The sequence below is a fragment of the Rutilus rutilus genome (genome assembly GCF_951802725.1).
Source record: "Rutilus rutilus genome assembly, chromosome: 18".
NCBI classification, from domain to species: domain Eukaryota; kingdom Metazoa; phylum Chordata; class Actinopteri; order Cypriniformes; family Leuciscidae; genus Rutilus; species Rutilus rutilus.
Window position 1 is genome coordinate 18,593,295 of NC_140231.1, and position 15,701 is coordinate 18,608,995.

General features: G+C 38.5%; 1 protein-coding gene across 4 annotated transcripts in view; it reads left to right on the forward strand.

The window, feature by feature from the left end:
- arhgap32b (Rho GTPase activating protein 32b) overlaps positions 1-15,701 on the forward strand; it is a 106,180-nt gene that overhangs the window by 59,911 nt on the left and 30,568 nt on the right. For 3 of the 4 annotated variants that reach the window (XM_084388239.1, XM_084388240.1, XM_084388241.1), the window contains exons 6-7: positions 12,811-12,897; positions 15,364-15,501. In XM_084388239.1, coding sequence (XP_084244365.1) covers positions 12,811-12,897; positions 15,364-15,501 — 225 coding nt within the window. Of the gene's footprint in view, positions 1-8,585; positions 8,682-12,810; positions 12,898-15,363; positions 15,502-15,701 lie in introns of those variants that run through there. The other variant, XM_084388242.1, reaches the window with a different exon arrangement.

Below are 15,701 nucleotides of genomic sequence, written 5' to 3' on the forward strand. Positions count from 1 at the left end.
AGCCAGTGGAAGACAAAAGTGCAACTTGGATTCAATTACAGATATGTCTTAAGTTTATCAGCCGCTCGGAAATGTGTGTGGATGACACGTGTATGTTGTACCAGTGTTCTGAGACTGGTACCGGAGGAAATAGTTTCCATAGGCACCCCTCCCTGCTGGTGAATGAGTGAGGGCAGTGGCCGTGTTTTTAGTGTCCCACTGTCCCTTCCCCCATTTTCTGCTCCAGGCTTATATAGCTACTCTGTATACTCTCTGGATATACGACCCCCTCGACCCAGAGCTTTCGTCGGGTCGGGCCTGTGCCAGGGAATGTGCCCATTGCCCAGTATTTGCTGTGGTCCGTCGTGCATCTCTTTATAATGTATGCTTGCTTGTCTCAAATTGGTTCCACCTGCTACTGTTTTAGAATATTAAAGTCTTTCATATTTTAGCTAGGAGTGCATGGCGTATTGGTCCTATATAAGTCATTGACTGATTTGTTTAAATATTAGTATTTGATATTTGTGTATACTTATTTCCACCCGTTTGCATTTAAATAAAATATTTCTTCATCTAACACTTAGTTATTAATAAAAATGAATATCCATTTTTCATACTGTGCATTAACCTAAATTAACTTGTATCATGTAAAACGATTGATTTTAGTTTATTTATTTATTTATTTATGCAAAATTGTACTATTGGCTAATATCCCTTATTGGTCATAAGATGAAAATTATTATTCAGTTAAATACAGTATCTGCCAGAATTACTTTAAGGGCTAAACAGTCCCTTGCTGGAAGAAATCTGGTCATACTTGCTAGTCAAGGTATCTAAGCTGTTTTCTGCAACAATGTTAACTAGCTTAGCCAGGTGCAGGTATACCGGCTGATCAGCCACCAAAACCAGCTAGGACCAGCTGAAGACCAGTTTTGTCTAGCTAGACACATGTAAAACCAGCTACCATCAGAAGATTGGAACTTTTTTCTCTCTCATCCTCTTAAATTTTGTCACCAACGTGTTATGATACATCAATCTTGTGTGCTTCTCAACAGCAGGCCTCATCCTGTGCTATTCTCGGCTCTTGTCTCAGGCTGTTTGAATTGCCGTCCACAGCCTGACTATTATTATTTACCCTCTGTCTCTCCAGCAATCTATCTTCACATCTCTTAGTCATTTTATTGCCTGTGGAGAAAGTCAAATGCTCTTACCCCTCAGCTGGTGCACATGACACATTTATTCCTCAGCTATTAGGCAGCCTGGAGCAGAGATGCTGCCTCTAACCCACAGGTCAGACAGGCCAGTATGGCTGCTGTCACTGTTCAGCCATCACATTGACATGAACACTTGCTTGTGCCCTCAATGTAAATCAGAATTGGAGTCACGTAGTGTAACAGCAAGTCGAGAGCACGACACTCTTTATCAAATCAGCTAGTTTAATAAGGAGTGGGTGGTAGTTGTGTTTGCTACTTAGGGCTCTTGAATGAACAGAATACTAAAACAAAAACATTATCCTCTCTGCTTGTTTTTTATTCCCACCACAGACCATGAACAACTGGATTCTCATCCTGCTTTGGACTGGTCAACTGTTTATTTTTAGGGCAATACTGATGTGTTGATTAGCACCATCTGGTGCTAATGGGCAAAGTTATAGGAAATAGCATCTGCTTTGTTAACATTGCTTTCCAGATTTATGAGACGGGAAATATTTTGTTTAATTCTGCCTTCTAGGTGACTGAGTATCTATATTTTGTTTTCCAGCATAAAACTAATCTGTTCCAGGAGTTCATTTCCACACATGAATACTCCACCAGTTTAGTTCTTCGTTGTTTAATGCATGGCTCTCTTTCTGATTTCTTCAGTGTCTGATATTTGTAGGCACTCTCATAGAGTACTCTCTTGTGTTTTATTTATTTCAGCAGGCTCTTTATGCATGTTGGCACACCTAGCCCTATCCTGTAGAATGGTAAATTGATTGCTTGCCACATTATGAGTACATACCAGTCTTCCAATAGTGCACTGGCGAAATAGACTTCACAGGGTATTCAGCCATTTTAAGTGAGAATCTCTTATGCAGTAATATAGTGAAACATTTTTACTATTTAAAATGACTGCTTTATATTTTAACATAATTTATTAATGTAATAGCAAAGCAGAATTTAAATTTGATATATATATCTCCAAATGTACAGGTTTTGCCAAGTAAAGTGAACTTCTACAGATATTCCTTGCTTAAGGTCATTGCACACTGAGCCCGAAATTCTTGTCCGAAATATTTGCACACAATAAATACGACTTCACGTTGTGTCAATCCAGTTTACACACTGCCTCCGAAACTTTCGTCCGTCATAAACATTTTTGGATCGGGTTTGATTTTCTGTGATTTTTGCATCCGTAGCAAGCATTTTGAGAGGGGTTTTGACAATTCAGAGCCACCGTACAAGCGAAGGTGGAACTCTCCTTCCTCTCTACGCAATCTCAGGATTGGATGGACACTTTTTAAAAAGAGAGAGGACAACAAAATCATCCTCACTGCTTTAAGACTACTTCTTGTATTGGTTTGCGGTTTTTTTTTTTTTTTTTTTTTTATTATTATTTTATTATTTTACCCCGCAACTGATTAATTAATATGCATCTTAGTCGTTGTGCAAGGTTTCTGTGCGTGACACATTTTTAGGATGACGAATACGAAAAAACGCATACGAAAATTTCAGACTCAGTGTGCATCTGTGCAAGGACCGTTAGTGTGTAGGAAACAGTAAACTGCATAAAGACCCTGCGAAGCGGAAAGCAGCTTGTGATCTAATATTTGGCAAGCTCTCCGATGTGAGATTTTGCATTAAAATGAATTACTTTTGCAAGCTGGGCTTTTTAGAACTTTTTTTTATATATCAGTTGCCAAGTCAGCATTGTGGATGCACAAATCCCAAAGAGTTGTGCACAGTCAAGGCATGACATCCCATGTGGCCTGCCCCTCTCTCCATCAGAGCATCTCAGACTGCAGTTTGCATATGTGCCCAACGGTGTGTACATGTGTGGCCACATAAATCATGTCAGTCAGTTGACCCCATGTATGCTTGTTAATGACAAAATGCCTCAGCTGATATTGTGGGGTAGAGATTTCAGGAGGAACTGGCCTGTGAAATAGTCCTTGGAGACTGCCCTTCCAATCTCCCTCTAGCCCTGCCTTGTGCCCTCTACTCATTAACAATGCTGATTCAGGAATCAAAACTGCTCTTACAAATGACAGCAGTCCCAGAAGAGGACATTTTACAGAAGAATATCTCTGTTAAGCACCAGACTACCCCATTCACTCCATGCAGTCCCTCTACTGCTAAATGGCTACGTGTAGCCGCTATGTGCAGTGTTCTAATAGCATCTGCTCTTGTACTGCTGTGGACCTTGTTTGGGGAAAACATGCTGTAAGATCTCTTTGGGATGTTTACTAGCTGCTGAGCTGGCTTTGTTATCGATCTGTGCAGTTCAATGTGTTTTCAGTGTGCAAGCACCTTTATATGTCTGAGGCTGAGCTGACAAACTAGTCTAAATCATTAACAGTGCGGGACTGAGGCTGTTTAGTACACACAGGGGCGCAACTGCACATTTACTGAGGAGTGTGCATTATTCAAGATCAGTGATGGCGCCACCCGGTATATTCCATCCCCTAACACTAACCCTCACAGAAAATATTCTGATATCATATTTGACTGCACGCTGCAAGACATAATGTGCTTGTCTGCATTAACAGAAGATGAGGCCAAAAGCCCAATAACTAGTTTGTGCTTGGAGAGATGCAAAACTATCAGGGGTGAAAAAATAATTCGATGTGACCCCCTCCTCCCATTTTTGATACCATAGCAAAAAAAAAAAAAAGGTATGATTTATTTTATTTTTTTCAAACGCATGTAATATTGCTTACTTTTTTCATTAAGTAGTTTTGGAGGGATTTTTTATTTTATTTTATTTTTTATTTACTTGAGTAAAAAATGTATTCTAATAAATACTGTTATTTTGTACTTTCTATTCATCAAAGAATCCTGAACAAATGTGTCAGTTTCCACAATAAAATATTAAGCAGCACAATGGTTTTCAACCTAACGGTTAAATGTTTCTTGAGTGCTGAATTAGCATATTAGAATGATTTTTAAAGGATCATGTGGCATTGAAGACTGAACTAATGGCTGCTGAAAATTCAGCTTTACGGTGGTAAAGCTTTTTTTTTATTTACAGGAATAAAATGCATTTTAAATAATATTAAAATAGAAACCAATTATTTAAAATGTTCATAATGTTTCAAATTTTTACTGTTTTGCAAATAAATGTAGCCTTATAAAAACTTATAATGACTTAGAAAAACAGGTAAAAAAAAATCTTATAGACCCCAATCTTTTGAATGTTAGTGCATGTATAAAAAAAAAAAAAATTGGGTTATGATTGGTCATCCAACAACAATTTATAGTTCTAGTCTGTTACCTTCTTCTGTGTGTTTTAATCTTATCAACTTTAATCTTTCATCCACATTAAACCCTTTCAAAGCTACCTTGCTTAGTTATGTCATCCTCAGAGGCACTGCTTTATCTTGGTCCCTCCTCTGCAATGAAACAATGGAGCACTCCACTATTGCCCACAGGACAACGCACTCAAAAACACAACCACTCTGCAGCCCGACAAAAATACCACTCGTTTCACCCCCCTTGGGTTGGAGAGCGTGTGGGAAGACCACTTTATACGCACAGACCTGCTCTTACCTCTGCAGCCCCGCCCTATCCACAGAAAATACATTTTTCAGCACAGTAATATTTTGTTTGTATTATCATTCTACAATGTGAAATTTATTCATCTGGCTACAGATTACGGTACAGTTTCTTGACCAGTCACACCGGACGTGTTCATTTCAGTGACCTCCCATTTCCTTGAATGTCCTCTCAAAGCGTGATTTGTGGAATCATGTAAGGGATTTACCCTGGCAAAGCTGGCAGGATGCCCAGCTTCTGTTCAGGCAAATCTGGATGAACTAGGTCACTAGTGGATTTTAATTGTATAATATTTATAGCTGTTCAGAGAGAGAGAGTCTTATTTTAATGTATGATCCAGTGGATGATGCCATGTCCTTCAAGTTCATGTTGCCACTGTTTTTCTTGATTTCTTCCTGCTTTAAGATGTAGGTTTGGAGGTAATCTATTACTCAGAGGAAATTATCTTTGATTCTTTGCAGCAAAACACTTAGTTATAGATTTATAGAGGGATCTGTGAAATGAACTTTGGAATTCTAAGTATTTTTTGTGTCTTCTGTCTTGAACATTTCAGCTCAAGGTTTGGGACTAATGGGTTAGTGTTATTGTTCCCATCAGCCAATCAGCATTATGATGTCATCCTGTGACTCCAAAGTGATTAGTCACATGACGTGTAGGTGACTGACTAAAAAAAGTGATATAAAGAACCAGTGTATATTTAGGCCGGTTTAGGGTTATCTTTTGTAGACACTAATCAGACATGTTTCTTAGCAACAAGTGTACACTAATCACACCCCTTTAATAGAATAACTGATATATACAGATTCAACAAATACATAGGCGAAATTACTGTAAGATTTGATTGCACAGAGCTATTAGATTATGCATTATAGCAGGCAGTTTTGAAGTCTAATGTAAATTGCCTTGCAATTTGTTACAAAAGCGGTACTTTGATGTCAGTTCATAATGCTTTAAAGGGTATGAATCTGAAGATATTATCTTTGTAATCTTGCAAATGTTGTATTATACATGGTCCTTTTGAGCTTTGATGAAATGAAATTCACAGAAACAGAACCTGTTTTTGTGGTCCTCTCAGAGAGGGTTTTAGCATGACTGTTTAATTGTGTGGTGAAACGTGACTGAAATAGCACCCAGAATTGTTTATATAATATATTACTGATAATTGTAAGATTATGAAACAATTCTTAACTAGTTCAATTTCAACATTTATATGCTGCGATACATGTTAAAAACAAATGTTATAGAATAAATAAGCTATTCAATCTCACTAATTGAACTAATTCTGTCCCATCCATAGTGAATTCCTCTGTTTAAGGAATGTGTATTTTCCACACTCAGCCTCTGGATTTGTTTTGGAACTGGATGCTTGAGGGTGTTAAATCTTCCGCTGGAATGTGTCCACTCTAAAGAATGCTCTTTTGCAGCTCATCCGGACACATTAGTGAGTAACTGAATAATCATACGACTTGGCATTTCTTTATTCAATGGAATCACAATTCTGGCCCTTTAAAGGTCATCGCTCTATAACTTTGCAGGAGAATGATTTGTTTGTTAACTTGCATCATATGTGTTTCTAATCTTGCTGGAACACACTCTTGTTATTATAGCTAATGGTACGTCATATGTCATAGTTTTAAGCCAAGGCATTTTTAAACTCCTCACATTTCAGCTGAAGTCTCTAAGCTGTCATATTTGTTTTGGTCTGCATGACCTCTTCCACCTCCATGAAATAATCCAAACACATCTGATACCAGCCAGCCTCCCTCCTCAAACTCTCATACTCACACTGAAGCAGCCATGTGTTTCTGAGCGAGTGGGGCTCCAGGGAAGGATTTCTCATTTCTGCAGGTCGAATAGCAGGACTCTTGGATCTCTCTTGCGTTCCGTGTGGTTGACTGCCGCATTTCACAACACTCCTCCAGGAAAATCTTTTTAATCACCCTCAGATGTGCTGTGATGGCACAAGTGATGTAATTTGGAGTGACCCATTGCTTTTTTTCTGTCCCCTGCACTGATTTATGGCTGAAAGTTGTGTAAATATGTATCTGTGTGCTTGTCTTTGTACTTCTGTCATAGTCACTGCCTCAGGCCACGTCTTATCATCATTAGACCTTGAACTTAAAGTCAGGTTAAACTTTCAAAATCAACAAATAGGTAATTACAATTGCATGTACTTTAAATAAACTTTAACATTTCAGTCAGACTAAAGCAATAATTGTAAAATGTGCCTTGATATAATGATACCATTTAAACATTTGCGTAAGATAAAAAAAGAGAAATTCTTTTATTGATCAAGGATGCATTAAATGAAATTTAGAAGAAAAAATAATAATAAATGCTTTAATAAATTTAATAAATGCTAATATAACATTATACTATTATTATTCTCATTATTAAGAAATGTTACCTGAGCACCAAATCAGCATATTAGAATGATTTCTGAAGGATCATGTGACACTGAAGAGTAATGATGCTGAAAAATCAGCTTTGCCATCATAGGAATAAATTACATTTTAAAATATGTATTTAAATAAAAAAGCTATTTTTACTGTTTTTAATGTTTTTGATTAAATAAATGCAGCCTCGGTGAGCACCCAAGTCTTGTTGAGACTTCTTTCCAAAACGTTTGATAGGTACTGTAGTTGACTGGTTGGTGGTAAGAAAATGTTGAATAATAAGCCTGGGTTAAGATCATATCCAACAGAAACAAATCTTTGCGGTATGGATGCTAGTGTAGCCCTAAAATCAGTTAGCTGACAAATATACAACAAATAGGCTAAATAGCTGTAACTTTTCATTACACAAAACTACCATAATTCTCCTGAACAAGCATTTAAATTGTGTATAAAAAAGGGAACATTGCTCACAGCAGACTGACAGTAATGTTTGATGTATTGTTGACATGTTATATTTCATTCAACAGCTTTTATGGCTGAAGCAGCAGTGATTAAAATGGTGTGTATTAAGAGATACAAATACTAGCACGCTGAAATCAAGTTGTATGTCTAAATCCACTCCCTTTAACCACCTTTAAAATATTGTCATTAACTCACCATCATGTCTAAACCTATAGGCATTTCTTTCCATACCTTTGTTTTTTTCTATTCTACACTCTCAAATGTGTTTTTTTTTTTTTTTGGTAAACTATCCCTTTTAAAAAGTTACATTAATTGGTCAACCTTACCATTCGAATAGTAATTTGTTGGAGTAGTCAACTATCCTAACCTGTCCTTATTGTCTTCATCAATGAACACGATAATTAGGTCATTAAAAATGGCCGTGAACGGAAAGCACCCCCTGCCAAAGTACGAGACATATGGAGGCTCTTTGTTTTCGTTCTTTGTCTTTTGTGCTACTACAATAGTGTGATTATTAGACAATACAGCCTCAAGCAGCCATTGTCGTTCATGAAGGATTCTCCAGACATTCTCAATGCAGCACTAACATTTGTCTCTGTCCCTTCTGTTTCTCTTGCTCTGGACTGCACTGGTCCCAGAGGATCAGGACGGAGAGTGAAGGGCACATGCTGGAGAACCGCTCTGTGCTCCTACAAGGGCAACCCCCTCTTCACGGCTCTCCCCACTGTTTCTTTTGGCTCACTGGCCCTGTGCTTTGTCCCAGGGACTGTACCACTGAGAGCTAGCGAATGGGGGAGGCGCTGGGGGTTGGGAACGGGGGGGAGACCAATAGAGTCTGGAGAAAACGAGAGCGTGTGGTGAAAGGACACCACAACAAATGCAAAGGGAGAACTGCTTTTTTCATCTTACTTTCTTCTGTGTGTTCTCCAGACCACTTTTGGCCAGCAAACTAAGTGAGTGAATTTCAGATAACATGGAGTAAGAAGGGACCGCAGCATCTCATCACAAATTAGGAAAACCAAACTGCAATGAAGTCCCTGAAAACAACTGGATTTCTGCAAAAAGTCGACCAGCCAGCACTTCACTCTGTGTAAGTTTGCAGGAAAGCACCAAAGGGGGAACCTCAACCCTTGTGCTTCACAACAACTCAGCCGGGACGGCACTCCGGAGGGGGTGGGAAACTCAACTGACATCTGTGTTCTGCCGAGTGGATTTCTGCTGAACAAAAAGAACCGGTTTTACTTTCACGCATGCTTGACTAATGGAAGTCGAAGGTGGGAATCCTTGAATGTTTAGGAGTACGGCATCTGAATTGAGCTTCCAGCGTGCAGCCGGAATCTTGGGGTGAACAAAAGATGCTGCGTTAATGAGCGCAAACGGGATGTTGTGCCTCTGTAAGTCGTCTTTGCCCTTTTTGCTCACCGCTTGTTTTATTTTCCCACCCTTTTATTTTGCTCTTGGTCATACCTTCACTTTAATCTCACTTGATTCACACTTAAAGGCTGCAGATGTGCTTTAAGAGACACCTAATGTCTTCAGGTCTCACCAGGGCCATTGACATCATGCTTTGTACTTCAGATCAGTGCTGCGTAACCATGCGCTATGGATCCACTAAATGGATTTTCTGTAACCGCTCTTGCGGGGAGCTCAGTACCTCCTGAGCACCCAGAGTACTTTAATATCTTTCATGCCTGTGAGTGCTTATAAATGATTAGCTGAAGAATCCCCATAAAGTGTAGATGCTTTCCTTAAGGTCCACTTCTGCGAATGCATTTGTTTGTGCGTCCCATGGGACTTCATGTTAAAAACCCTTTGTGGTCACTGCTAAAGTATATTTCCCTAACTGTTTAGGTTATGGAAGCCCATCTGAGTTCATTTTCCTGGCACTTGTGGTGGGGATACCTCTCTTTCTCTTTTTAAACTGTGAGAGTTTTAAACTGTGCTGTGAATAACTGGGTCATTACTTCTCATGTTACCCAGGGTTTTCTGAAGAGCTGCACTGCTTACCGGACCTTACTGAAGCACGCGGCTTCCAAATTTCACGTACACCTGGTTGTGCTTCTCTCTAATCTTTTCCCACTCTTCTCAAGTAGACCTTGCTGGTCAGAGGTCTGTTTCTTTGCTCGCGTCAGAGCAGCAGCGTTAGATTTCACTTTTCACTTGTAAGGATGTGGAATGAACAGAAGTCTCAGACCGTAGCTCAGTCAGGCCTTCATGTGGTATTGTTAAGATGTCTAAAGTTTCACTTGCACACACACTGAGACAGATATTTAATACTTCACAGCTCTCTGTAACCCTGCCTTCTTTAAGGGCATAATCCCTCCCTCTAAAGAGTGCAGTGCCACTGAGCTTTCACTCATCGTGACAGGAATACAACCTAACGGCTGCTTTCTGAACTAGAGTGTAATTAACACTGCCACACACTCGTATAGGTGAGATTTGACGGCAGATTTCAGGGTTCACACAATCTTTTTCTATTTTAAAGGAACATTTGGTACTTTTTTTTAATATGATTTCAGCCTTCAGGTACAAAACGAAGACTGTCAAAGGACTGCATAGTGTTGTTTAAACAAAAACTAGGTGAGTGGACAGTGCTAAAAGACTGCAAGTATACAGGTGTAAGATTGGTCTAAAACATTTTTTGTTTTGATCAGAAACGCATGTGACCACATTTGTAGTGTAAGTGCTAATATTAAAGTCCTAAGTCCTAATGTTTCCCGAACAATAGCACAGGATCCAATATGTAATCATTCCACCAAACCAAGGGTTTAAAATCTTGGCAGTGTCTGTTTGCACTAAGTGTAAATAGCCAACCTTTTCATTGACACTGTCTTACCTGACAACTTGTGATCAGATCATCAGAAATGGATGTTAATATCAGTTAACACAAAGTGGTTAGAGGGTTGTTTTTATTTTTGCTCTTCCATTAAAGCTATTTAACTAGATGGATGGAGATAGAGAGACACTTTATTGATCTCATGGTAAATTGTGTGTAAATAAATTATTTATCAGTGGATCCACCTGGATGCAACCTTTTATACGCATTACGCTCTATCAAGATTTACAGCTCAATGCTTTTGCTACCAACTGAAGTCCAAGTAGCTGCTGTCAAAGCTCTTATTGAAAAGATATTTGCCGTTCTGCTCCTCTTTAAATGTGTTTATGATGTTAGTCCAGTATAGAGGCTTTTTGCACGATGCTGTTTATTTTTATGTGGGAGTGTGACTAGCTGCACTTGACAGAAATATAGTCACCCTTTGTTTTTGGCAAGACAAAGATTTTTATTTATTTATTCAATGTTTGTGTGTCTCTCGCTGAGGTCATCACCTATCTCACAGTATGAACAAACTCAAATGAGTCACAGCAGAATTTTTTTTCACTCACGCAACACAACAGTCAGTGTGTGAACACCCTGAGATGATGTAATGGGTAATATTTGAGTCAATATACTTGGAGCAGGGTAAGAGGACTTTTTTTTATGAATGATATATAGTTATTCATGGTACATTTCTTCGATGTTCCCTCGCAAACATGGATCTGGGACTATTTTGAAACGCATCAAGAAAGAGTTCTTTTGTTATGTACAGCGTTTGAGACAACAAACAGATCCATTGTGTTTGTAATTACTCTTTGGCTGGGCATACACTTTGCGAGTTTAGACACTCGGGAGCTTGTGAGCCATTGCACACATTACGAGTCAGTTAACCTGGTAATCATGTCAAAGATTTGGCGCTAAACACAGAGATTGGAGTTTTCAGTGTTGCTGTTATAGCTTTGGATGGATAAAAAATAAAAAGATGACTGTACAAATGATTAGGTAAATGGCAGAAAACTGTATGGTCATTCTGTTCAACAAAAACAACAATAGTGTGTATCTGTGTGTGTCAGGTAATGTGCACACTATAGAGTTTCTAGTAGCCTATATGTGATGTGATAGTACACTGGTCAATTTTAAATGTTTAAAAAGCTTGTAAGTCCCCTCACTTAATGTGAGCCTCAACCGTACATGCATCAATGATTGACATAATGTTGCCTGAGAGAAAAAAAAATGCTTACGAGCAAAAAAAAACAGTTTACACTCGGCATGTATAGTGAGTCCATTTATATCAACACAACACCATATGGTAACACTTTAGGGTCCAATTATCTGTACTAACTAGTTGCTTATTAGCATGCATATTACTAGGATATTGGCTGTTTATTAGTACTTATAAGCATAATTATAAGTTTCTTCAATGAATACAAGCCGTCAATATGAACTCCCTTTTTATTTTATCTGCTCCAAGCAATACACTTCCTGAATGTAGTAAACATCAAACAAAACTTAAGTCTGAACACATCAGATGACAGGACCATTTATAACAAACACTAGTAAATACTAAAAGTTCATGAAACTGTCAAGTGTACTTAAGTTACAATAAGGCTCACACACACACACACACACAAGTACTTGACTCGTGCACACACGCAGCCTTGCACGCACGCACACTCACACTCACACACACGCATGCACACACTCCAGCTCACACACTGGAAAATGTGTTTTGTGAGTAGCACGTTTGTGACAAATGAAATCGGAGAAACCTCAGTTGGGTATAATCGATTGTGGTCTATTTCTGCATCGATGCAGAATAGTCCGCAACACAATGCAACGATTAATTTCAACACCCCTAAAAAGTCTTAGTTAATAGTGAGAATTGGACCCTAATCTAAAGTGTGACTGACCATATAAAACACACACCATGTTGATAAAAATAATCTAATGTAACAATTGTTGTTTTTGATGTCTGTGAATTAATATGAAGTCCTTAAAAGCTTTTTATATTAATTTAACTTTTATTTCACATTTATCACTAAAAGCTACGATGGACTGAAGAAATGTAATCAGAATATGAGTGACTTCTTTACATGCATGGCTCAGTCTGTGATCCGTCTGTCACTGGATTCACCGTTTCAGCGCTCTTGTATTTATTATTTATAATATGTGGACAATATGCTCAGCTGATGACAAATCATTTAACACATCTTCAAACCCGGGGAACAATCTCTGCACCTTACTACACAGAGACACGTTGTTGCTAGTCATTTTTTCACCAATATCAAAAAAGCTTCTCATAATAGCAACAGAATGTGATGTCTTAAGTGTTTTCAGCTGTCACTAAAACAAGAAAGTGCTCTCTTCTCTCTGTTCATTCCTTCCTTCATCTCTTTCTTTATAGTTAACCCTCGCAGATGAACAGACTGAAGTGACACGGAATGGCCTGGAATCAAAAGAGCCTGTGTATTTGGTTCAGATCTACTGTCAGGTAAGACAGAATATATTGTATAATAATGCTTGTCTATGTACATACGCATGGGCGTCTTTGTGCACTTCATTGCATCTAACATTAACATCTAACATAACTTCCAAAAACAAGTATAGCAGAATCTAGTACCAATCTGCAAATGCAAGAGTATGGTGATTTTTCACAGTAAAGGGAGAGATGAAATCGTCAACTTGAGACACCCCAGTAAAGCCATAGCCTAACTTAAACTCAACTATGTGTTGTTGCTTATTTAAATTTGAGATGCAGACCTTCTACGGTTTCGCATTAGTGTGTTGCTACAAAATTTTAACTGTCCTTTTTTTTGCAAAAAAGTACAAGATTAGCTACTGAAATGGATAGTCCACTCAAAAACTAAATTGGACATCATTTCTATTTTTAAGTGAACTGTACCTAAATCTGGTACAGAAATCAGGCAGCTGTCTGCTTGTGTACTTGATTTGAGCACTGGCAGATGTGATTGAAAACTCAGTGGAAAAATATCTGAAGTCTTGGTTTGTGTGTGGAAACCTCATTCCATCTTGGTGTGTGAGAACTCATCCAAATCCACAGCACTGCTCCTGTGTGTTTAAAATGAGAAAAAAATAAAACATTAACGACTGAGAGTGCATGTTTGGCCAGGAGCCGTCTGAATGGACAGGGATCAGACACACAGGAAAAGCATTTTAGTTCCACTCTCATTGCCGTTTTTCCAAACAAATGCTCCTCAGTCCCCTATGAAATGCTTTGGAAGCAGGAAGGCTGAACAACTGTTTGTTTTCCCTATGGGTGCACTAGTACACCAGCATTTTTTGAAGTCTTTTCTCCCTTCCCTAGTTCAGAGAGAAGTGTTTAGGGCGAATCATAGACATTGAGATTTTCCATTTGGTGTGGATATGGACTCTGTGGCTTGGATACTGAAGAAATGAAGGGAAAAGTGCAGATATTCCAAAAGAGAAAGGAAAAATACTAAATGGTTTTATAAAGTGGTGGTGTAATAAATTGATTTGAGGTTCATTAGAGCGGATAATAGGCCTATACAATGTAAATTTAGCTAGAATAGAATTCAATATGGTCTTATCACATATAGGTACAAGGGACCAAAATTAGTTTTTGTGCCTTATCTTCACACTAATGGCAGGTGAATTGAGAAAATATATCAAGAATTTTTACTAGCCACAAAACTGTATTCAAAATTGATTTTCCGTGCAAGGAGCTATTTTTAATCCTGGATTAGGATCATGTCGGTCTAAATATTCGCCAAAAGAAAAAACTGTTTTGTAACTAACAAATGTACACATGCTGCTGTATGTCATTTAATTAGGAAATCTGATTGGTCGGCTATGGTCAACCGTGGGTCTACAGGAGTGCACAGTGTGTTCTAGTCAAGCGGCACAACATTGGCAGGATGATTGATGCTTTACACAGGGCAGCCACAAAGGGAATCCACCATGAGAGGCAGGAAAGAGAAACTAGCATACTCAGTCTATTCCCACTCTTCTCCATAGAATCCCATCAGCATATTCAGTTTCATGCTCATTGATATCTTCTAATTGAGAATTCTCAAGTGCTCTATACAGCTGCTGATGCCCCTATCATAACTGCATCCTTTTTTTCAGACAATAATGTAGTGCAGTGTAGTTTTGTAGAGTTTGCCGTTTTAAGAGACACTCATGTACAGATTTGAGTTGATTTACTTTATATGATATACAGTACGTTCAAAGGGGTTAGGATGATCTTTTTTTTTTTAAATGTTTTCAAAAAGAAGTCTTTATGCCCACAGAGGCTGCATTTCTTTGATCAGTAAAATAGTAATACTGTGAAATATTATTACAATATAAAACCTTTTTAATTAACCTATTTTAATATTTTCAGCAGTCATTACTCCAGTCTTCAGTGTCACATGATCCTTTTCTGCTCAAGAAACATTACTTATCAATGTTGAAAACGGTTGTGCTGCTCAATATTTAATTCATATTAGCTTATTTTCTGAACATGAAACATTTATCTTATGATGCAACATTGAAAAATCTAATCTTTTAGTAACAATGACCCAATACCCAACAACCATAATTTTCTGGGTGTTTAAAAATTGGGATTCACCTTTATCAAAAATGTTTTAGTTTTTTATTTATTATTATTTCAAAACATTGGATTCTATTCTTTATCTACCCTAAAAGTATCAGTATTTCCTTCAGGAAATCCAAATCTAGTTCTAGCTGTAAAAATGGTTTGTCACTGTCCCTCTCCTCATTGCTTTGAATGCTGCTATGTCCAGGATTAAACACACAGCTGTAATGTGGCTACTCTGAAGTGGCAGTTTTGTGTGGTCATCGTGGTGCTAGACTTGCCAAATGAGGTCTATCCAAAAAACAAGCCCTCATATTTACTCTGCAGACCAAACGTCAACATGCTCGAACACTTGTTTGTTTACCTTCTGAGTTACTGCCCTCTTATACCGCCCTGCAGGGACGAAGCTGGATCGTGAGGCGGAGCTATGAAGATTTCCGAGTCCTGGATAAGCATCTCCATCTCTGCATCTATGACCGCCGCTTTTCCCAGCTCCCCGAGCTTCCCCGTTTCGACAGCCTGAGGGAGAGAGCAGAGGTAAGATCCCCAAGCACTCTTCTTTTAGCACTCCCCTGCGGCCAATGAGCCATTTTAGGCTCCTTTTTTTAGATAAATGCAGAATGGTTAGGGTTAGACCTTTTATACCCAGTGTACAAGGAGCTTATCCTGGAAGATGTCCCTCTTAGAGCAGTTTTAGTCATCTGTGGTGAGTGAGTGCTCAGTGAGGCTGGTTAACA